We start from the raw sequence: 24,519 nt of genomic DNA on the forward strand, positions 1-24,519 counted from the left end.
CTTCCATATGAGAACATCTGTAATCAGAGCATATGTCCATGGAGGTATATGGAGGTATATGAGAACATCTGTAATCAGAGCATATGTCCATGGAGGTATATGAGAACATCTGTAATCAGAGCATATGTCCATGGAGGTATATGGAGGTATATGGAGGTACATGAGAACATCTGTAATCAGAGCATATGTCCATGGAGGTACATGAGAACATCTGTAATCAGAGCATATGTCCATGGAGGTATATGGAGGTATATGAGAACATCTGTAATCAGAGCATATGTCCATGGAGGTACATGAGAACATCTGTAATCAGAGCATATGTCCATGGAGGTACATGAGAACATCTGTAATCAGAGCATATGTCCATGGAGGTACATGAGAACATCTGTAATCAGAGCATATGTCCATGGAGGTATATGAGAACATCTGTAATCAGAGCATATGTCCATGGAGGTATATGGAGGTATATGGAGGTATATGGAGGTATATGGAGGTATATGGAGGTATATGAGAACATCTGTAATCAGAGCATATGTCCATGGCCACGGGAAGGTGTTTTTTTAATTGTGATTTTTCAGGGGGTGCTGCAGCACCCTCAGCACCCCTGCGACCTGTGGCTGTGCATATGTCAACCACTGTTTTTCTCTCTGTCTGATCAGGGCACCACAAACCAGACCTGCATCTCCTGGGACGAGAGTGACACGTAAGGCCTTTGTCAATTTCTTTCTCTGGTGATACATCCATGTGCCTACTGGGCTGCCTGGCTGCAGTGTGGAGCCTGGGGGTGGAACAGCCTGAATCAACTGAATTATAGGACCTCTATAAAATCAAATCAAATCAAATCGAATCAAATCAAATCAAATCAAATCAAATTGATTTATATAGCCCTTCGTACATCAGCTGATATCTCAAAGTGCTGTACAGAAACCCAGCCTAAAACCCCAAACAGCAAGCAATGCAGGTGTAGAAGCACGGTGGCTAGGAAAAACTCCCTAGAAAGGCCAAAACCTAGGAAGAAACCTAGAGAGGAACCAGGCTATATGGGGTGGCCAGTCCTCTTCTGGCTGTGCCGGGTGGAGATTATAACAGAACATGGCCAAGATGTTCAAATGTTCATAAATGACCAGCATGGTCGAATAATATTAAGGCAGAACAGTTGAAGCTGGAGCAGCAGCACAGTCGGGTGGACTGGGGACATGATCCTACCTGGCTCTGAAAACAGAAATAGAATTACTAGAATGGACATCCTCATTCAAGTCAATTTACCATGATGCGTGGACTAGCGGCCAGGATGTAAAGTAAGAAGTGTACCCATAACCAGGAAGTCATTATATTTCTATGGTGGACCCTTCCTGGCTCTGAAACACCTGCTGGTGTGGATCTTCACAGTGAGGGATAGAACTTTGGGAGACGGCCTCACATCACCTCATCTCCCACTGTGACTGTGTGTTCCGTGGCTGTTCCCCCTCCACTGTTTCTCATCTTGACGAAGTGCCCATGACACACACTGACCCTGTAGAAAGGTGCTGAGTTTGTCAGACAGTCCCGGAGCTCCTCTCTGTGGGTGATGGGAGATGGGGCGGGGCTGACACTAACCCCCACGCTGCTAACACCGCGCCGACAGTGATGCAGGATGTAGAAAATTAAGTGTTGCTCACAGCTTTCTCTCGTGGGCACACGAACCAAGGCATCAACACAGAGGGATGAATGGAGAGTGCTTTGGGATCTCCTGAGTCGGACAAAGAGAGAGGGAGAGAGTGTATATATGTGTAGTAACAGAGAGAGAGAGGAGAGAGAGAGAGAGAGAGAGAGAGAGAGAGAGAGAGAAGAGAGAGAGAGAGAGAGAGAGAGAGAGAGAGAGAGAGAGAGAGAGAGAGAGAAAAAGAGAGAAAAATGCATTGCACAGTTCAACTGAACAGCTAATGTGGGTCCAATTAACACACTCTTCATATGCCTCATACACTTAAAGTACCCATTTAGTTTTAAAACCCAAAACAGAGAGAGAGAGTGAGTGAGTGAGTGAGTGAGTGAGTGAGTGAGTGAGTGAGTGAGTGAGTGAGTGAGTGAGTGAGTGAGTGAGTGAGTGAGAGATAGAGAAGCTGTGTGCAAGTGAGAGAAAGAGCAAGAGAGAGTAGAAAGCACAGCATGCCCACGGCTTTATTGCAATGCAGGTTGGAGATTTGCATTTCGATAAGTGTGTACACTTGTGTTACTGAGACGAGGCATAGAACAGAGTGATCTTTTGCCATAAGAAAAGTTGAACCAGGGAAATGTAGACCGAGAGAGAGAAAGAACGACCGAACAATGAGGGAAGATGAGGGATACAGGGTTGAGAGAAAGCAAGAGGGATGAGAGAGGACATAGGAAGATGGATAGAGAGGCAGAGCGAGAGAGAGGGAGAGAGAGAGAACAAAACAAAATCTAATCTAGCTTCACCCACCATGTTGGGGAGTGTGGGGAGAGAAGGGGGAGGCGAGGGAGGGGGTGGGGAGTGACATGTTCTAAAGCTAAATGTAAATTCATCTTGGACAGCAGCTATGATTAATGAGTTAATTTTGGGGGGGAGAAATTGAAATGTGAGAAGGCGTCCTTGTCATGGTGGTGTCTTGTTGATAAGGGCTGTGAGAGAGCGAGGCAAGCGGGTGTGAGACGGGTGGTCTTCTCTCCTAGGGCTCACACTTCGGTCTGGGGTGGGGTATCAATTACAACAGCAGTGTTGCCCCCCTGGCCTGCATGCTGGCATTCATTGTAATGAATCTTGCCCTGGAGGCAGCTCTGTAGAGAGGTTACTAGCTGGCACAGCCACAAAGTAATACAATCTAAACCTAACCCTAACCGTAACTCTAACTTTAACTACACTGCTAACACTAACCCTACCTTTATGTTAAGACCAAAAAGCCAAACATATATATATATATATATATATATATATATATATATATATTACGATACAGCCAATTTTGACTTTGCAGTTGGCCCATCTAGTGGATATTTCTCAGTTCTGCTTCAGGGCAAGATTCATAATAATAAACATCAACCTGCTCCTGACCTGGCCCAGTTACCCTCCCTACCTTATCTCTCCTCACCCACCTCCACTTCTTTATAAACCCACAATCTGTTTTGTTCTCTTTACAGTTTGTTTCTTATTGAATTTAGCTTCCCCTGTTCATTAATCTGTCTTGTGGTTTTAGTTAATACATAATTCATTATGATTTCCATCGCTGGATGTTATAGCACCAGACTAAACCATTTCTGAAATAATGTCAAATATTTTCACCTGGGCTTGATTGAGCTTAAAACTTCTTAGGGATAGGTGGGACACCGGCCGACAACATCCGGTGAAATTGGAGGGCGCGCAATTCAAATAAATATTCAAAATATTAAACATTCATGAACATACAAGAAGAGGGTATATCATTTAAAACCTTAATTTCTTGTTAATCTAACTGCGTTGTCCGAGTGTTTTCTATCCAATGCTACCAATTATATGCATTTCCTGGCTTCTGGGCCTGAGTAACAGGCAGTTTACATTGGGCATGTCAGTCAGGCGGAAATTCAGGAAACTAGACCCTATCCCTTAAATTGGAACCAATAGAAATGTCGGAAAAGTTGCCAACCCTGCCCATTTGGCTCTGTAGGTAGACTAGAGAAACTCTAAGCTTATTTAAAATATTTAAAATAGTATTTGAACCCAGGGATGTCTGGGATGTTGTAGCGGTCAGGCAGGCCCTGCTGTCCCATTCATTCATGTGGTCCTGGCCTGTTGTTGGCAGGGACCGTTCACACATGCCGTGCTGCTGGACCGCCACCCAAATTATCCCATCAGACCGCGGTGAGGCCTGTGTGTGTGTGTGTGTGTGTGTGTGTGTGTGTGTGTGTGTGTGTGTGTGTGTGTGTGTGTGTGTGTGTGTGTGTGTGTGTGTGTGTGTGTGTGTGTGTGTGTGTGTGTGTGTGTGTGTGTGTGTGTGTGTGTGTGTGTGTGTGTTGCTGTGGCTTGCTGTGTGGTTGGGAGAGCGGCCTAATCGTGTCATCCACAGAGACTCTGTGCTGAGTTACAATATTGGATTTCTGTTAGGGTGATGTGCTAATGTTAGCACTGAGCCTACTCCTGGGGCTACAAGACTGTACTTCTCTCTCTCTCTCTCTCTCTCTCTCTCTCTCTCTCTCTCTCTCTCTCTCTCTCTCTCTCTCTCTCTCTCTCTCTCTCTCTCACTCTCTCTCTCTCTCTCTCTCTCTCTCTCTCTGCTCGTCATGGTTTTCACCCCTTAACACTCTCCAACCATATGCACCATGGGTAACCCTGCTATGAGGTGGCCCTGGTGCACTGTAGGTGACCCTGTTGGAGGCCGTGGTGTGTTGTGATGAGATGTGTTTGGCCCTGAGGTACAGACCTGGGTTCAAATAGTACTGGGTTTCTTTCAAATACTTCATCTGCTCTTGATTGAGCCTGCCTAGCGCAATGGAACCACTGGAATCATCAACACAGTGCAAACCCCACCCAACGGGCTCTCCAGACTGAAGCAATTCACTGTTTCAAAGTATTGGAAAGAACACAACTACACTGGTTTGTTGATTTGTTGGTTGGTTAACTCTGCGGGCTGCTGTGTGTTCCTGGTGCCACTAGCCCCAGAGACCTGTAGGGGACCATGTTCCCCCAGTCTTGATGAGTCCCTTTGGGGACCACTCTGTCTGGGAAGAGGATGTAAGGGCTCACTTGAGATGGATGGAGTGTGACATCACCAATGTGCCAACCAGCATCACTGTGCCATGGGAGAGAGAAACACACAACTCCCATGAAGACATGAGGAACCAACAACGATTGGGTCATTCTCTGTGCACCTCCAGTCAGACCGATATGAAGAGAGGACTAAAACTGAGCCTTTGTCAGGGTTTTAGAACAGCTGTGTGGTAACTTAGCCACTTGTGGAAGGTCTGATGTTGTAAACAACAATGAAATAGCTGCAGTCTGACATTTCAGCACCATGAATAGTGGGAAAATATGGTTTCTGATATTTGGAGTTCAGCACCACATTGTAGTGGACAACGTATTGGCAATGCTACATCACTGGCCACTGAGAATACCCCATTAAATGAGGGAAGAGGCCTACAAGTAAGATGTCTAGAGGGGAAGGCTCCCCATGAACTCCCCGCTAAGCTGTTCAGCAATATTGTTTTTGAATGTTAAAACTTTAGAATTGTTAGTAATGCTTTATAGCAAAAGTGGGTAAAAGTTTAGTAAATCCCATAAACAGTTAGTGACAAAGTGGTGTGGATTTAGCCTGGTCCATCTAGGGCAATTAAGACTTAGAAAAACATGGTATCTGTCAAAGTTCAGTCAACACTCAGAATTCACATTTTTTTTAACCTTTATTTACCTAACAGAGAAATGAACTACATATGTATTTAAAGTGCTTTCCTATTGGGTTAGACATGCAGTTATTGTTGATGTATTGTCCAGTATGCTACAACAAAGACCTAGAGCAGGCCATCAAAAATCTATTTACCTGTAAATGGAAGTCAGGATGGCATTATAGCTACATGAAGTACTGTAAAATGGGTTCACACAATAAAAAATGTTTTCCAGCTGATTAATTGTATATTACGTACACAAATATAATCTCTTTAGCTTTTTAATTGTTCCACCAATAACGCAATCTAAATCTAGGGATAAATAATGAGATTTAATAATAACTTAGATTTGCATTATTATTATTATTATTATTGTTGTTGTTATAACCCCCTTGCTATTGTTTGTTTTTGGGTCATTTCTGAATTCCAACTCTATATTGCAATAACCTGGCCAAGCAGAAACCTGAGCAGCACGGCGTCTGGCTCACAGATAACCTTTCATCCCCATTTTCACTGCGTTTTCTGCGCTCTTGCTCGCTAACCGCGGAGATTTAAAGGGGATTTGGAATTAAATAGCTGGTGTCTGTAACGTGGTGGGGGATTTGACTAGCTTTCACCCGTTTTTATTCACCGCAGCGCTCTCTCTCTCTTTTCCCGCAGCTCATCGCTGCTCGGATCGTGGTCTGCCAGGGGCTGCAGAGCCGTGCCTATCGACTCATTCAGCACCAAATGCGTGTGTGACAGACTCTCTACCTTCGCCATTTTAGCACGGCTAAATCCTGACATGGTAAGTCCGACAACTTCCTTCATTCTTTTATGTTAGGGTATCCGAATCGAGGTGCTTGTGTATGTATCTCACGGGTTTAGTGGAAAAGGGCGTCATTGCCATTCGGTATCAACAGCACCCTCGCGCGCGCCCGCCCTCTCTCTCTCTCCTCTCTCTTGCTTGCGACATGCAGATGCCATTCAGCAAGTGCTCTATGTGTTCTCAAATAAATAATTTGGGCATCTTTCAAGTCGTCCCACCGAGCAGAAAAGGGAGATTTGTGTCGACATGACACATTTTAGCCGAGAAACATTCAGTTTATATATTCCAACTGCAAAATGACCGTGTTGACTATTGATTTGCATACATTACCTGCTGAATAAGAAATTGTTAGTCCATGTGAACAATTATTTTAGGGTTTTAGATTAGCTATTATTATAATCATGTACAGAATCCTTGCATATTTCATGTGAACCCTGTCCAATGTAACATAATAACATATTATTCCAGCATTTTGACAAATGAAATAATATTTTCCTGCACATGTCTCCATTGGAATGCTGCTATGCTCCATGCATGCTGCCTGCCTAAATATTCTCAAATGATGCAATAACATATAATGGGGCTGAAATAACTGACTAAATCATAGATAATCACTATTTGATTCCAACTGGAGATAAATAGGTGTGTTGATATGACAATATCTTCTGTGGCTCAGTTGGTAGAGCATGGCGCTTGTAACGCCAGGGTAGTGGGTTCGATTCCCGGGACCACCCATACGTAGAATGTATGCACACATGACTGTAAGTCGCTTTGGATAAAAGCGTCAGCTAAATGGCATATTATTATTATTATTATTATATTATTTACCAAACCCTGCAGAATTCCAGTGATGGCTCAAACCGCTCAAATGTGGCCCAGTTTTCTGAGGCGAGATGAAAAGCCCAGTACTGTCATTGTGAGGAAGTGTTCATTCAGAGCGATTCGTTATTATTAGACTGGAAACTGCCTCTGAAGCAGTTGTTCACTAGTTGCCCTGGTAACAGCATGGACGGGCACCAATGGCTCTTAAAGCTATAGAAGACCCTATACTAATTCACCACCACAGCCTTTGTGCTGTGTGGCCTAGATAGAGGGAAGGGAAGAACGCCTGGATAGAGGGAAGGGAAGAACGCCTGGATAGAGGGAAGGGAAGAATGCCTAAATAGAGGGAAGGGAAGAATGCCTGGATAGAGGGAAGGGAAGAACGCCTTGATAGAGGGAAGGGAAGAATGCCTTGATAGAGGGAAGGGAAGAACGCCTTGATAGAGGGAAGGGAAGAACGCCTTGATAGAGGGAAGGGAAGAATGCCTAGATAGAGGGAAGGGAAGAACGCCTTGATAGAGGGAAGGGAAGAACGCCTTGATAGAGGGAAGGGAAGAATGCCTTGATAGAGGGAAGGGAAGAATGCCTAGATAGATGGAAGGGAAGAACGCCTTGATAGAGGGAAGGGAAGAACGCCTTGATAGAGGGAAGGGAAGAATGCCTAGATAGAGGGAAGGGAAGAACGCCTTGATAGAGGGAAGGGAAGAACGCCTTGATAGAGGGAAGGGAAGAATGCCTAGATAGAGGGAAGGGAAGAATGCCTGGATAGAGGGAAGGGAAGAACGCCTGGATAGAGGGAAGGGAAGAACGCCTTGATAGAGGGAAGGGAAGAATGCCTAGATAGAGGGAAGGGAAGAACGCCTTGATAGAGGGAAGGGAAGAACGCCTTGATAGAGGGAAGGGAAGAATGCCTAGATAGAGGGAAGGGAAGAATGCCTGGATAGAGGGAAGGGAAGAACGCCTGGATAGAGGGAAGGGAAGAACGCCTTGATAGAGGGAAGGGAAGAATGCCTAGATAGAGGGAAGGGAAGAACACCTGGATAGAGGGAAGGGAAGAACGCCGAGATAGAGGGAAGGGAAGAACGCCTTGATAGAGGGAAGGGAAGAACGCCGAGATAGAGGGAAGGGAAGAACGCCTTGATAGAGGGAAGGGAAGAATGCCTAGATAGAGGGAAGGGAAGAACACCTGGATAGAGGGAAGGGAAGAACGCCTTGATAGAGGGAAGGGAAGAACGCCGAGATAGAGGGAAGGGAAGAATGCCTTGATAGAGGGAAGGGAAGAACGCCTTGATAGAGGGAAGGGAAGAACGCCTTGATAGAGGGAAGGGAAGAATGCCTAGATAGAGGGAAGGGAAGAATGCCTTGATAGAGGGAAGGGAAGAACGCCTTGATAGAGGGAAGGGAAGAACGCCTTGATAGAGGGAAGGGAAGAACGCCTTGATAGAGGGAAGGGAAGAAAGCCTAGATAGAGGGAAGGGAAGAATGCCTTGATAGAGGGAAGGGAAGAACGCCTTGATAGAGGGAAGGGAAGAACGCCTTGATAGAGGGAAGGGAAGAACGCCTTGATAGAGGGAAGGGAAGAACGCCTTGATAGAGGGAAGGGAAGAATGCCTAGATAGAGGGAAGGGAAGAACACCTGGATAGAGGGAAGGGAAGAACGCCGAGATAGAGGGAAGGGAAGAACGCCTTGATAGAGGGAAGGGAAGAACGCCTTGATAGAGGGAAGGGAAGAATGCCTAGATAGAGGGAAGGGAAGAATGCCTGGATAGAGGGAAGGGAAGAATGCCTGGATAGAGGGAAGGGAAGAATGCCTAGATAGAGGGAATGGAAGAACGCCTTGATAGAGGGAAGGGAAGAATGCCTTGATAGAGGGAAGGGAAGAATGCCTAGATAGAGGGAAGGGAAGAACGCCGAGATAGAGGGAAGGGAAGAATGCCTGGATAGAGGGAAGGGAAGAATGCCTGGATAGAGGGAAGGGAAGAATGCCTAGATAGAGGGAAGGGAAGAACGCCTTGATAGAGGGAAGGGAAGAATGCCTAGATAGAGGGAAGGGAAGAACGCCTTGATAGAGGGAAGGGAAGAATGCCTTGATAGAGGGAAGGGAAGAATGCCTAGATAGAGGGAAGGGAAGAACGCCTTGATAGAGGGAAGGGAAGAATGCCTTGATAGAGGGAAGGGAAGAATGCCTAGATAGAGGGAAGGGAAGAACGCCGAGATAGAGGGAAGGGAAAAACGCCGAGATAGAGGGAAGGGAAGAACGGATGGATGGATGAAGGGAGGGATGGAATACCATTCATTTACCCCTCCTGGGCCAAAATATTCAGACAGATGCGACATTTACTCGTTTCAGATATGCATGTGGTTTTTATATGGCGGTTCCAAAATGCTACATCAAAAGGAGGGGATAAGGATGAGAAAATGTGCACCTGCAAGCAATGGACAAGCTTGATTTGATGGGTCTTAGGAAAGCAAATAAACACGGCAGTCTTTCGCCCTGAGAATCTGCAGCTGTGTGTTTGATGTTCTGTATCTCTCTCTTCTCCCTCTCTCACACTCCCTCTGTCTTCCCCTCGTCCATCCTCGAGCTATGATTATTCAGCCAGGGGGGGATGATCTTGGAAGTGTGTGTGTTTGTGTGTGTGTGTGTGTGTTTGTGCACCTCTGCAAGATGTTTACAGATCATCACTTGCGATACACCCACAGAAGCAGTTGCTATCCTTATTACACACAGCTGCACACATGTATACGGTTACACATACGGCACACACACACACACACACACACACACACACACACACACACACACACACACACACACACACACACACACACACTGTTTATTTGGCGTGTGCCTGTGCGATGGGCAGCAGTCGTAGTAGCATCATGTGTTAATAGCACTCCGCAAGTGATTGCTGCTTGCACAGTGTTATCCTGTGATTGCTGCTTACACAGTGTTATCCTCCCCCTCATTCCTCCTTCCATCTCTCTACCTCTATTCATCCCCCTCTCTACCTGGGCACTCAACAGGCCGTTTCACAGCAGTGTCGCAGTCTGGGGGCTTTTAGATGCCCTAAGGGAAGCATATTGTGGCAATTATATTAACCTGGTACTGTGCCAGGAGAGAAGGGCACTCCTTTTCCTCCCCCTCTCTCTCTTCCTCCCATTCCCCCCCTCCCTCTCTTTCATCTTCTCCCTCCCTTCTTCCATCCTGCCATGCTAGTGGGGTTGTGAGACAGCCATGGATATTGAACTAGCTAATTATTCCTGCAACAACACTTGCCCCATTCTGAATGGCGCATCCCCTCTCCTCTCCTCTGTCTGCAGCTAGCCTCATACAGACCCAGAATGACAAACACCCAGTCTCCCACTGTCTCTCCTCTACCCCTTTATCCCATCTTCCTCTCCCTCCTGCTTAGTCATTTTCTCACATCCTTTTCCTCTGCTGCTTTCTCTGCCTCTCTCTCTCTCTCTCTCTCTCTTTCTCTCTTTCTCTCCACATAGTAGGTCTCTGTCCCGCCCCTTTATCACTCACTCTCTTCATCTCTCCTCTCCTGTCTTCTGTAATGTTACCACGTTCAGTCAGTCCTACTCAGCTGCAGGCTGTAGAAGGAGAGAGAGAAATTCACTGCAGTCTTATCAAAAGGCTCAAACTTGAACCCAGCAGGCTTGTGTTTTTGGGAATAGGATGAATGAATGTGTGTGTGTGTGTGTGTGTGTGTGTGTGTGTGTGTGTGTGTATGAGAGACAGACAACTCTTTGTTAGAATGTCTCATGGGTTTGTGAGTACGCAGTTCACACACCTACAGACCTGCCTTTGAAAATGTAACCCATAGTAGACCTCTAGATAGTAAGACATAGATCAACTAACTCAGCAGAACCACAGAACAGCTTTGTGTTTCCCATTATATCAGAGAGACTGTTCCTCATGCTGTAGCTACACCACAACTCATTCATTGATTCATGTTCATTTAGAAGCTATCCTACTTGGGTTTGAGTCACATACAGTCAGATACAGAGTTCAGTGAAATGTCTTAATCAAAGCCTGTTAGTCTGACTCTACAAACTAGACACACCCAGGCTAGGTATCATTGAACTACTAGTTTCCATGGTGATTTCCAGAAAGTCTTGATGGTGTTGGACAGCTGTTGTTAACACGATGATACTGTATGTATACCTGTATATCTGCATTGATATAGCAGCAACCAACAAATCAAGAACACAATTTAGCCATTGAGAGACTTACAGTTGAAGTCGGAAGTTTACATACACCTCAGCCAAATACATTTAAACTCAGTCTTTCACAATTCCTGACATTTAATCTTAGTAAAAAATCCCTGTTTTAGGTCAGTTAGGATCACCATTTTATTTTAAGAATGTGACATGGGTGAGTCAGAAGTTTACACACACTCAATTAGTGTTTGGTAGCATTACCTTTAAATTGTTTAACTTGGGTCAAACGTTTCGGGTAGCCTTCCACAAGCTTCCCACAATAAGTTGGGTGAATTTTGGCCCATTCCTCCTGACAGAGCTGGTGTAACTGAGTCAGGTTTGTAGGCCTCCTTGCTCACACATGCTTTTTCAGTTCTGCCCACAAATGTTCTATGGGATTGTGGTCAGGGCTTTGTGATGGACACTCCAATACCTTGACTTTGTTGTCCTTAAGCCATTTTTCCATAACTTTGGAAGTATGCTTGGGGTCATTGTCTATTTGGAAGATCCATTTGCGACCAAGCTTTAACTCTGATGTCTTGAGATGTTGCTTTAATATATCCACATACTTTTCCTACCTCATGATGCCATCTATTTTGCGAAGTGCACCAGTCCCTCCTGCAGCAAAGCACCCCCACAACATGATGCTGCCACCCACGTGCTTTATGGTTGGGACGTTGTTCTTTGGCTTGCAAGCCTCCCCATTTTTCTCCAAAGATAACGATGTCATTATGGCCAAACAGTTCTATTTTTGTTTCATCAGACCAGAGGACATTTCTCCAAAAAGTATGATATTTGTCCACAAGTGCAGTTGCAAACCGTAGTCTGGCTTTTTTATGGCGGTTTTGGAGCAGTGTCTTCTTCCTTGCTGAGTGGCCTTTCAGGTTATGTCGATATATGACTCATTTTACTGTGGATATAGATACTTTTGTACCTGTTTCCTCCAGCATCTTCACAAGGTCCTTTGCTGCTGTTCTGAGATTGATTTGCACTTTTCGCACAAAAGTACGTTCATCTCTAGGAGACAGAACGTGTCTCCTTCCTGAGCTGTATGACAGCTGCGTGGTCCCATGGTGTTTATACTAGCGTACTATTGTTTGTACAGATGAACGTTGTACCTTCAGGCGTTTGGAAATTGCTCCCAAGGATGAATCAGACTTGTGGAGGTAAAAAAAAACTATTCTGAGGTCTTGGCTGATTTCTTTTGATTTTCCCATGATGTCACTGAGTATGAAGGTAGGCCTTGAAATACATCCACAGGTACACCTCCAATTGACTCAAATGATGTCAATTAGCCTATCAGAAGCTCCTAAAGCCATGACATCATTTTCTGGAATTTTCCAAGCTGTTTAAAGGCACAGTCAACTTAGTGTATGTAAACTTCAGACCCACTGGAATTGTGATACAATGAATTCTAAGTGAAATAATCAGTCTGTTAACAATTGTTGGAAAAATGACTTGCCTCATGCACAAAGTAGATGTCCAAACCGATTTGCAAAAACTTTACTTTGTTAACAAGAAATGTGTGGAGTGGTTGAAAAATTACTTGTGAAAAATGACAACTGTATATGCACCCTATCTGAAGGCAGTTTTAGGTCAACTCTGGGATAGTGTAGCCTCTTCCGGATGGGAAGTCTCTGTCTCTCTCACTAGGTGATTGCACTGTACGCAATTCACATCCCACATCCCAGCTCTGCCATTAGTGGAGACAGAGAGGGCTGCAAGAGTTCCTCAGTCTCAGCGGACATTGTTCCATTTGGCTGCACTCGTAATCTTTTTCCTTCAGACAGAGAGAGAGAGGGGAACTCACCGCAGTGCAGATTAATCAAAGGATTTAATTAATTTGGCCCTCTAGCACACATCAAACCTGGAAACAAGACAGACTATAAACTCCAATTATCTTCTGCTTGAGGGTGGAATGCCCAACCATAGAATAGATGGCCCTCCTCTTCTCCCTCCATATCCCTGTTATAAGACTGGTGCTCTCTCTTCCACCTGCTTCTCACCTCTAGCTACCCCAACACAACCTCAACCCCCCCTGCACCCCAACCCTCCATCCCTATCCCTTTCCATCAGACCCATTCACCTACATCCACCCCCAACACCACCTCAACCCCACCCCCTGCATGGCGACCCTCCATCCCTATCCCTTTCCATCAGACCCATTCACCTACATCCACCCCCATCACCACCTCAACCCCACCCCCCCTGCATGGCGACCCTCCATCCCTATCCCTTTCCATCAGACCCATTCACCTACATCCACCCCCAACACCACCTCAGCTCCACCCCCTGCATGGCGACCCTCCATCCCTATCCCTTTCCATCAGACCCATTCACCTACATCCACCCCCACCCCCATCACCACCTCAACCCCACCCCCCCTGCATGGCGACCCTCCATCCCTATCCCTTTCCATCAGACCCATTCACCTACATCCACCCCCAACACCACCTCAACCCCACCCCCCCTGCATGGCGACCCTCCATCCCTATCCCTTTCCATCAGACCCATTCACCTACATCCACCCCCAACACCACCTCAACCCCACCCCCCCTGCATGGTGACCCTCCATCCCTATCCCTTTCCATCAGACCCATTCACCTACATCCACCCCCATCACCACCTCAACCCCACCGCCCCTGCATGGCGACCCTCCATCCCTATCCCTTTCCATCAGACCCATTCACCTACATCCACCCCCACCCCCATCACCACCTCAACCCCACCCCCCCTGCATGGCGACCCTCCATCCCTATCCCTTTCCATCAGACCCATTCACCTACATCCACCCCTAACACCACCTCAACCCCACCCCCCCTGCATGGCGACCCTCCATCCCTATCCCTTTCCATCAGACCCATTCACCTACATCCACCCCCACCCCCAACACCACCTCAACCCCACCCCCTGCATGGCGACCCTCCATCCCTATCCCTTTCCATCAGACCCATTCACCTACATCCACCCCCACCCCCAACACCACCTCAACCCCACCCCCCTGCATGGCGACCCTCCATCCCTATCCCTTCCCATCAGACCCATTCACCTACATCCACCCCCAACACCACCTCAACCCCACCCCCTGCATGGCGACCCTCCATCCCTATCCCTTTCCATCAGACCCATTCACCTACATCCACCCCCATCACCACCTCAACCCCACCCACCCTGCATGGCGACCCTCCATCCCTATCCCTTTCCATCAGACCCATTCACCTACATCCACCCCCACCCCCATCACCACCTCAACCCCACCCCCTGCATGGCGACCCTCCACCCCTATCCCTTTCCATCAGACCCATTCACCTACATCCACCCCCATCACCACCTCAACCCCACCCCCCCTGCATGGCGACCCTCCATCCCTATCCCTTTCCATCAGACCCATTCACCTACATCCACCCCCAACACCACCTCAACCCCACCCCCCCCTGCATGGCGACCCTCCATCCCTATCCCTTTCCATCAGACCCATTCACCTACATCCACCCCCAACACCACCTCAACCCCACCCCCCCCTGCATGGCGACCCTCCATCCCTATCCCTTTCCATCAGACCCATTCACCTACATCCACCCCAACACCACCTCTAACAAACTTTAGCAAAGACAGCTGCCCTTAGAACATGTTTCCTTTTGGAACACATGATAAGTTTAATCAAGCTCGTCTTCTAGAGTAAGCAGACTTCATTGAGGAACGTATATTGAGGAACGCAGTCAACACACACGCCTGGCCTGCATTGGGAGAGTGGCATGCCAGTGCCCAGGATGACATGCATGGGAGCCTGCAGGCTGCACTGCTCCCTCAGATAGATACACTGTCTGCCAGCTAGATGCTTTCACTCTGTTCAGGCCAAAGCAGGGAACACTCGTCAGTCAGTGCTGCTAAGCATGTATGAGTCAAGTCTGGAAATTGTGTCAGAAATGCACACACACACGCGCACGCACGCACTCTCTTAAACACACATACACACACACACCAGTGAGATGCATAAAGCAGACGCAGGGTCAGTGGGTTGCTGCAGCCTTCCTTCCCTCACTGCTGCCACGCTACCGTACCGACATCCTGCATCACCATGGCAACTAAGATAATGGCTGCTGCGGGAACATGGAGACGGCGACCTGTTGTTGTCGATGCTTTTTCAGGAGGTTTTGATTATCTTGCTGTGTTTCATAGTAGAATGTTTGGATCTGGCTGAATCAGACTACACCTCTGACAATATAATCTGTCAAAATGTGCTTCATGGCCTTCAGCTAAGAATCTGTGTAGTGATTCACCTTGGAGTCACCTTGCTCTCCATATCCAGCCAAGGCCCAAACAGCAGCCTGCCTGTCAGCCTCTCTCCAGCTCCCTGCTCTCTTTATCAGATACCAGATATACCTGCCTCTGTACACGGCACTGCACATGTCTGTGTGTGTGTGTGTGTGTGTGTGTCGGGGGGCTGTTTTAGCTTTGTAGTCCTGAACCAGGAGAGTGGAAGAAATAATATTTTCCAAAATAAGGAGAAGAAGACAGCTTCTTTACATTTCTTTACAGTCCTAACAGTCTGTGTGTTGACTGTATGTGTGTCTCCTGCAGAACATGGATAAAATGCAGCTTCCCTCTGTGACGCTGATGGTGGGCTGTGGAGTCTCCTCTCTCACCTTGCTGCTCCTCATCATCATCTATGTGTCGGTCTGGAGGTGAGAACACATTGACTCTGGTCTTTTGTTTCGAGTGGTATCTGAGTAGTTACTATGCCCAGCTGACCTGTGCTAGGCTGGTTTGGTTACACATCCTCCATAGGTGCTTGAACCGTGCTGGAAAGGACAAAGTGGACTAAATCTGAGCCAGCATAGTGCGGTTCAGGTTGGCTTGATAGTGTAAAAAGGCTAGAGCTTTTGAACCGTTTAAGTGAAGGAAGTATGGGTGTGGTTGTTGATGATTTACGGTCAACTGGGAAAGGTTTGGACCCCTCAACACGTTGTCTCTCCTCAGGTACATTCGCTCCGAGCGCTCCGTCATCCTCATCAACTTCTGCCTCTCCATCATCTCCTCCAACGCCCTCATCCTCATTGGTCAGACGCAGACACGGAACAAGGTAAGAGCCAATGAACAAGCTGTATGTCACCACGTACTCTCTCAAGGTCTTGTAAAGATGCTTTACTCACATCTCTCCATCTCTTCTTCTCTTCCCTGTTCCCTCTTTCAACGCCTCTCACACTCCGGCCTCTTCTATTTCTCCCTCTCTGTCCCTCTCTTCCTATCTTGTGTTCTCTCCCTCTCTCAGGTGATCTGCACGCTGGTCGCTGCTTTCCTGCATTTCTTCTTCCTGTCGTCGTTCTGTTGGGTTCTGACAGAGGCGTGGCAGTCATACATGGCCGTGACTGGCCGGCTTAGGAACCGCATCATCCGCAAGCGATTTCTGTGTCTGGGCTGGGGTGAGGATGCTGGGGGCAGGGGGGGGGATCAGTTTTATCTGTTTCTCTGTCTGTCCATCTGTGTGTCCGTCCCATCCCTTCCCAGTACTGACCCCTCCCCCTCCTCCTCCTTAGGTCTACCTGCTCTGGTTGTGGCAGTCTCTGTGGGTTTCACCAAAGCTAAGGGATATGGCACCGTCAACTAGTGAGTCTGCTGTCCCTGATATTGTTGCCTTGTGTCTCCCTTTGTCTAGACAAGTGTAATTCTGTCTTTCTCTCTCTCTCTCTCTCTCTCTCTCTCTCTCTCTCTCTCTCTCTCTCTCTCTCTCTCTCTCTCTCTCTCTCTCTCTCTGTATTGTTCTTTCTGTGTACCTCTATATCTCTTTCTTCTTCTAAACCTTTCCTTATTGGATTAGCTAACTGTTTAAAGAGCATTTAAGATGTGATACAGAATCCTTATACTTGGGGATTGTATTTGTGTGACCTGACTGCTGGTAGCTGACTTGACCTCTTCCTCTCCTCGCTCTACCCCTTTTCTCATGCCATCTTTCTTTCTTTTCATCTCTCTTTCTCCTTCCTTCTCACCTGCTCTTGGTGTCTCTCTCTCATCCTGCCTTTTTCCTTTCCTCCTCCTCCCTCTCTTCCTCTTTCTCTCTCAGCTGCTGGCTGTCTCTGGAAGGTGGTCTGCTTTATGCGTTTGTGGGACCGGCTGCCGCTGTAGTCTTGGTACTTCCTATCTCTCTGTCTCAGCCTCTATTTGTCTGAGAAAACTTTGTTGCTTTACTGATCTGAGATTAACATTTAGCCACAGAAATATGTCAGATAATGTAATGCTTATCTTGCCCTAACCATAAACTTACCATTTTGGCTTAATGCAGTCAACATACTGTACTACTATTGGTTTTAGCCAGTCAATAGATTGTACATTATCTTAACTAACATCTTCATCAACCATGTATAGTCATCAATAGACCCTATGTGCAAGGTTGCTACCACTTGACTAACTACATGTTATTACCTTGACTTAGCAGTTACAACTTTATATATATATATATATATATACACTGAAGGTTTGATATGTAAAGCTATTGTGTTTACGTGTGGGACTGACATCATTCACATGCATGTATCATACTCTATCATGTCTGTAGTCCCATGTCAGACTGACAGAGTGGTTGTAGAGTTGTTCTCTGTATCTCTGGCTGCTTCGTTCACATCTCTCTTTTCTCTCTGACAGGTTAACATGGTTATCGGGATTCTCGTATTTAACAAACTGGTGTCCAAAGACGGCATTACTGATATGAAACTGAAGGAGAGGGCAGGGTATGCCTTATCCTACCACACATCCATCTCACTGGTCCACCAATCACCAGCCGGGGGGCATACGCTTGGGGGCGGGGCTAGCGATGCCATTGGCTCTCGCGTTTAGAACGCAGGGATCTAAGAAAGAGTCCGATGAGGAAATTGATAAGAGCTATTTTTTTTTGGGGGAAGACAGAATTTAGATACAGGGGAGATAACAGAATAGGAGCACAGACAAAATGAGAGAGGGAGAGAGAGTAAGAGAGAGCGAGAGGAGAAATATGGTGAGAGCAGAGAGAGGGAGGGATGAGAGATATAGTGAGAGCAGAGAGAGAGAGGGGGAGGGGAGAGTGGGGGAAATGAAAAGGAGCAGATATTGAAAGGATTATGTGAATGTTTTCTTAAGACACAGTGATCAATGATTGGAAGATTTGTAGAGGATGAGGTCTGACAGAGAGGGATCGAAGAAGAGAGCAGCGAGGGAGGGAGGGTGGGGAGGGAGATATAAGGGAAGATGAGAAAGAATGCAGTGGTTATCGGATCCTCTCATTAAGAAACAAGATGCCGCATCAGTGCTCATCTCATGGCTATCATATTGGTTTCATTATACTCTGCCATATACTGTATGTTGCTTTTACACATTCACTCAGCTTCTCTTCATTTGCAGGTGTTGCTATATAATGTACATTTCTGTATATCCATCTTTCTCATTTATTTTGTTTGGTTGATTGTTTTATAGGGAAGGGGAGCAGGGGCCCTATGGGTATAGAGTAGAGACCTCAGAGATCACTCAAAGCACACGATAATGTCATGTGTTTGATTTATTGTACACCGCTAATGCTGTCTCTATGTCCATGGAAATGTGTTTATTTTCCGTTGCTTTGTTAAAAAGGCTACTCACTATAGTATGAAACATACTCTGTCTGATACATCTGTTGTGTTGGAGATTTTACTACAGCCATTTGGGCATTTCCAAGCTCCTGCTGAGACGGGATGGAAGGTTTTCAACCTTCTTCAACCATGTGTACTTGCCTTAAAGGCTGCCTTGTTTATACTTACTACTGCTACTTAATACATGTGCAGTTCAATACACGCCAACATTGTGAGAGGTCATGACCTTTAGTCCCTATATAACCCCAGGGTTGACCTTTGACCTCTCGGTGTACCCTGCTCCCCCCTTTTCGCAGGCTGCTGTTCTGTGCCCTCATTGGCGATCGTTAGTACATCCAACTGTGTTGTTGTTTATTTCTGTATTTATGTTCTCTGAACAACATGTTTGCCTCTCTGCAATGATCTATTCTTGAACTGTACAAGTTTGTTTCTTGCTGTCTGAAACGTTCTCTTTGAGTTTGCACAGAATCCCCCCTCTCTCACTCAGGGCTTCTCCTCTCCAATCAGGAACACCTCAATCTCAGCTCCCCCTTTCCACCTCGTCACTGATTCGGTAAAAAATCTGCCTCGCCCACTGTTGTTGACTGTATTGGCTATCAGCCCTGCTCATGGCCCACCCACTAAATCTCCTCCCCCTGGCAGTAGTGCTCTCTGATTTGCTTAAAATCCCCTCCTTACACTCTGATTGGCTTAATACCCCCTCCTCACACTCCCCAACTAGTAGAATTGTAGAATGCCTTTCCCTGCTATCAATATCCCAGCTTCCATCTAAAACCAGCTAGACAAGAACTAGATGTTTAGAATAACTATAAACATAAACTGCAGTGCAAAATCTAGAACACAGTTGTGATCCATAGATCTGTTCAAAGTAGTCACATTACTAAGATACAGAATGAATAGTGACAGAAGTATAGGACATGGCACAGAGTAGTATATGACAGGGTGTGTGTATGTTCGTGTGTGTTTAGATGAGTGAGTCTGTGCTTTGGCCTGTGTGTTTGTGTGCATTCGATTACACAGTGGGTACTGGGGGGTTGTTTAAGGATTGTTTTACACCGATGTTACGCAGCAGACCACTGGGCTATCAGTGATGCCTGGACCGAGGGGAGAGGGGGCAGAGGTGGCACAAGAAGATGGATACATACACAACACAGTAGGATACCATGGTATTCTCTGACATTATACTCACTGTTTGGGCCCCCTCTGCTCCCTCACAGCTTTCGCAAGGATCAGGTTAAGCATACGTGGACTGAGGGGTGGAGGGACTGTAGGAAGGGGGCAGGGTGGCACTGCAGAGTGGATACGTGGAAAACCGAAGGGTGTTAGCCTCTTTGCCCCCTCGCATGCCTTTCAATACCTAACATGTTTAATCAAGATAATGAATGATCACTAGATGATGCGCCTAATGAGGCACGGCGTACCGTGGCTCCGCTCTCTCATATCTCAGAGATTTAAATGTACCCTCGCTGCCTGGCGAGGCTCTCTCTTTCCTCCACCCCCAAAATTAGAGGCTAATTGGATGGGAAAATGGAAAGACAGGAGAGTAGAGGACAAGACAGGAGAGAAGAGGAAAGGCCAACTGTAAAGCCATCCAGGAAGAGCTGGCGGGGTGCACTGTTTCCTCCTTCCTCCCTCCAGGAAGTGTTAGCACTGTATTAGGAGGTTGCTGTTCAGTTACTTTAACCCTAGTTGTCACTATACAGACTGGGTCCTTCCAGACTCACTGGAAAAAAGTGGCAATTGTTACAGAGTGGACGATCCAAGTGAAAGAAATACCAGTAAACTGGGTAAGCTTTGTACCCTTGTTTGTCGACTGGGAACCACAGGATATCACCTATCTAATCTCTTCTACCCACATTGTTGAGACAGAACAATGAATTGAGCATTTAGCTGAAGAGTATTGCTTGTTTGATTGAAGACCTGGATTTGATTTGAGCAGGTCTATGTGTCCCTGTGGATATAGGTGTTTCCTACTCAGCTTCATTCTCCCTCACTGAACTCTCTCTGTCATCTACACATCATAAAGACAAGGGAAATGGTGTTGTATTTCAAAAGCTACTGATTGCTTTTTAATATCACAGCCTATGGCAGAAGGGGGGGGGGGTGTTGGTTGTATTGCCTTTTTACTTGAAATGGAATTTGTTATAATGTGATTTTTAATCCGTCTGTCCAGCGGCTATATGGAATCGATGGTTTAATTGTTGTTTTGCAAAAGCGGCCATTTTGTGACACGGTTCTTCTTGAACTCTGCTTCTTCTAGATGTGTGTTTCTTGTGGGAGTGTTTTAATCTAATGAAACAGCTTTCAAGCCATTGTTTTGAAGTATGGATGGACAGTTTATTGTTGCATCACGTCCTGATAATAATCTCAGTAATCACATACCCTCTCGTGTATTATTGCTGTATTATTTCTCAGACAGTATGTCATCCATGATGAAGAGGCATTGTAGAGATTGTACTGTGCCTCTTACTTCCAGCCAGGCATCCAGGCAGAGAGAGGCAGGCCACAGCCACACTGGGCTTTGTGATGTGATGAGAGGAGATTGGATGACAGCACAGACACTGGAGAAGTGGGGTGACACAGAAATAGACTGCTAGATGGGAACTGTGATGATTCTCTACAGTATTCGTGGATTACAGTACCAGTGGAGAAACAGCTTCTCATGAGATCTTTAGAATTCATTGTCTATCCTTTGTGCTGTTTTAATACAGCCATGCAGAAACACACACTCAACGTACACACATTCAAAGATATACACCTGGTAATGAACACACATAAACACACTGTTAATTGGTTAATTGGAGATTTAGGCTAAGAGGCCTGTCACGACTCACTACTTTGAGTTCATTGTTTGTGCGTGCGTGTGTTTGAGTGTTTGTGTGTGTATGTGGGTGCTTGCATGTGTGTACATGCCTACATGAGTGTGTGTGCATGTGTGTGTGCGTGTGTGTGCGTGAGAGCCTTAGCAGGGTGTTCAGTAATGCCTGTATAAAGTAATCAGTCTGACCAGTGAGGCGTAGGGAGAAATAACCAGGGGTGAAAATATTCACAGCAATTACATTTAGGAAGCTAAATAAACAACGCAACTGAGACGCAAAGCATGAATTGGCACATGAAGTGTCTCTAATTAGACATTTGCTTTATTCATTTATAAGAATACCATCATTATCTAGTTGAATGCATATAAATGAAGGATTCAACAATGTGAATAATAAGATGAAGAAGGGAAATATAATGTGTATTCATGCCAGTGCACATACAGGTAGGTGCCTGGCCAATAAGAATCGGACCTGCACAAGTTACACATGTATCTCTCTTTTTACATGTTGGTCATTTAGCAGACACTTATCCAGAGTGACTGACTGGAGCAATTAGGGTTACGTGCCTTGCTCAAGGGCACATTGGCAGATTTAACCTAGTCAGCTCAGGGATTCGAACCAGCGACCTTTCGGTTACTGGCCCAACCTCTGAACAGCTCGGCTACCTTAACCACTTATGAATCATATTTTGAATCACTAGTTTGAGCGACATCATGTGCAACAGTGTCACTGCACTTTTCTGCACAGACTCGAATAATGCAGTAGTGTCTTTGTTGACTTGATTATCCCACTCACTCTGTGTTGGTTAGGATCCCCTATACGTTTGTTGTGTTCACATATAGTAGGAGCAGTGATCAATCATTGAGGAATAAATTAACCCTTAGTGACATATCCACCCATGTGGTTGTGTATCTTGTCCGGCCCAGCCCCCACACATACCCCTTAGCCCTGAGAGAGAGAGAGAGAGAGAGAGAGAGAGAGAGAGAGAGAGAGAGAGAGAGAGAGAGAGAGAGAGAGAGAGAGAGAGAGAGAGAGAGGGAACTGTGACTCACTCTGAGTGTAAGTGTGTCGGTGTGTGTGTGTGTATGTGTGTATTTGTATCTGTGTGTATTATGTTACAGCGTGTGTTAATTTGACTACTTTGCAGTCAGATGACAGTACCACTGTACAATATGACGCTCAAATGTGCCAAGTGCGGAGTTATCTCGTCGGCTGACGTTTCTACCACAGCTACCAGTAACGCCATGTTAGTCCTGCTAATTATTTACCCACATATTCTATAGTGCTTTGTTTACCTCTGTTTCCTTTACCTTGATATGCCTCCTCTACTTCCTCCTCCTCTTCTTTATATCTTTTTCTTTCCCCCCTTTTCGTTCCCTCTCTTCCCCTGTACCCTCGTGACAATCATTGGGAATTAGTTCTACAGTGCTGTTCTTGTAAGATATGGTGTGTGTGTGTGTGTCTGTGTGCGTGTGTCTGTGTGAAGCACAGACAGCAGAAAAGCAGCTTTAATATAGGCCAGAGTAAAAGTGCAAGGCTCAGTGGCTTTCAGCTATGTAATGCCCCCAGGCTATGGATGGATACAGTAACTCTACATCTGTATCCGCATGGAGGAGGTTTTCATGGGCAGTGCACTTGACTTATTAATTAGTGTGTGTGTGTGTGTGTGTGTGTGTGTGTGTGTGTGTGTGTGTGTGTGTGTGTGTGTGTGTGTGTGTGTGTGTGTGTGTGTGTGTGTGTGTGTGTGTGTGTGTGTGTGTGTGTGTGTGTGTGTGTGTGTGTGTGTGTGTGTGTGTTTGGGTTTCTGTTGCCAGGCCTGTGTAACTATATGTTATGTAATGTGTTATTCAGTGGGAGTATGTCTGAATGCTTGGATCTGTTTTAAACAACACCTAGAAACCTTTCATTCCATCAACTCAGGACAGAGTTAACAGGTGGACATGTGAAACAAAGACTCTGAAGAGTTGAGGAGTTTAGGGAAAGAAATACACATGTTGATAAAGGAGAGAGAGAGACATTGTCCTGTAGGAACATATGGACCAGAAGACAAGTCCCTGTCCACTTAATCACACCTCTGCCCTCTGCCTCTTGCGTTTGTCTTTATGTTACGTTTCTTTGCTTCATTTCACTTTTGTTCCTCCTCTACTCACCTCAGCTCCTCCTTTTCCTGTTGCTCTTGGTCTCATATGTTTTATTGACACATCCTAAACGTACATGCATATTGTATATGTCAGTTATGGAACATATATTTCAATTGATTATGGATGTATGTTTTCGTGTGTGATATTAGCATATTTACGGTAGCTACTGTAAGTATATGTAAAACATCAGGCTATATACCTATACCTTGTTATAGGTTTATTATACTGTACATAATCATTTCAACAACGAGGGCAACATGCAGTACATAGATGCCTTTTTTAGGAGTAGATATTGTATGTATTACATTTGACACGCTTCTATTGTAATTAGAAAGTTGCATGTAGTTTTTAGTATCATTGAATCCCATGACTGCAGTGCTGACCCTGGGCTGCTGTTCCCCTCCCATCCTCCAGGGCGTCGCTGTGGAGCTCCTGTGTGGTTCTGCCTCTCCTGGCCCTCACCTGGATGTCTGCTGTCCTGGCCATCACCGACCGGCGCTCCTCCCTCTTCCAGATCTTGTTCGCTGTGTTTGATTCGCTGGAAGGCTTCGTCATCGTCATGGTGCACTGCATCCTGCGCAGAGAGGTAAAATCATTCTTCACCCTGTTGTCACTCTGACACATTTCACCTTGATGATACTCTGTCACAAACTATTTTTAAAAATATATTTCTTTTATTATTATTATTTTATTTGTTATTTTTATTGGATGGTTGTTGAGGCCCTGTGCTCCACTAGGAGCTAAAAGGGAAAAGTAGATTAAGTAAACCAAATCAT

At 45.9% G+C, this 24,519-nt stretch overlaps 1 protein-coding gene across 13 annotated transcripts in view; it reads left to right on the forward strand.

Moving 5' to 3' along the window:
* Positions 1-24,519, forward strand: part of LOC118372769 (adhesion G protein-coupled receptor B1-like) — a 117,518-nt gene that overhangs the window by 88,284 nt on the left and 4,715 nt on the right. For 11 of the 13 annotated variants that reach the window (XM_052489880.1, XM_052489879.1, XM_052489882.1 and 8 more), the window contains 10 exons: positions 660-703; positions 6,010-6,136; positions 15,770-15,873; positions 16,169-16,271; positions 16,461-16,611; positions 16,726-16,795; positions 17,250-17,316; positions 17,828-17,913; positions 22,750-22,848; positions 24,158-24,329. In XM_052489880.1, the coding sequence (XP_052345840.1) occupies positions 660-703; positions 6,010-6,136; positions 15,770-15,873; positions 16,169-16,271; positions 16,461-16,611; positions 16,726-16,795; positions 17,250-17,316; positions 17,828-17,913; positions 22,750-22,848; positions 24,158-24,329 (1,023 nt within the window). The remainder of the gene's footprint in view (positions 1-659; positions 704-6,009; positions 6,137-15,769; positions 15,874-16,168; positions 16,272-16,460; positions 16,612-16,725; positions 16,796-17,249; positions 17,317-17,827; positions 17,914-22,749; positions 22,849-24,157; positions 24,330-24,519) is intronic. The other 2 variants (XM_052489889.1, XM_052489890.1) reach the window with 1 other exon arrangement.

Source organism: Oncorhynchus keta, chromosome 31 (genome assembly GCF_023373465.1).
Source record: "Oncorhynchus keta strain PuntledgeMale-10-30-2019 chromosome 31, Oket_V2, whole genome shotgun sequence".
In the NCBI taxonomy this organism is placed as follows: domain Eukaryota; kingdom Metazoa; phylum Chordata; class Actinopteri; order Salmoniformes; family Salmonidae; genus Oncorhynchus; species Oncorhynchus keta.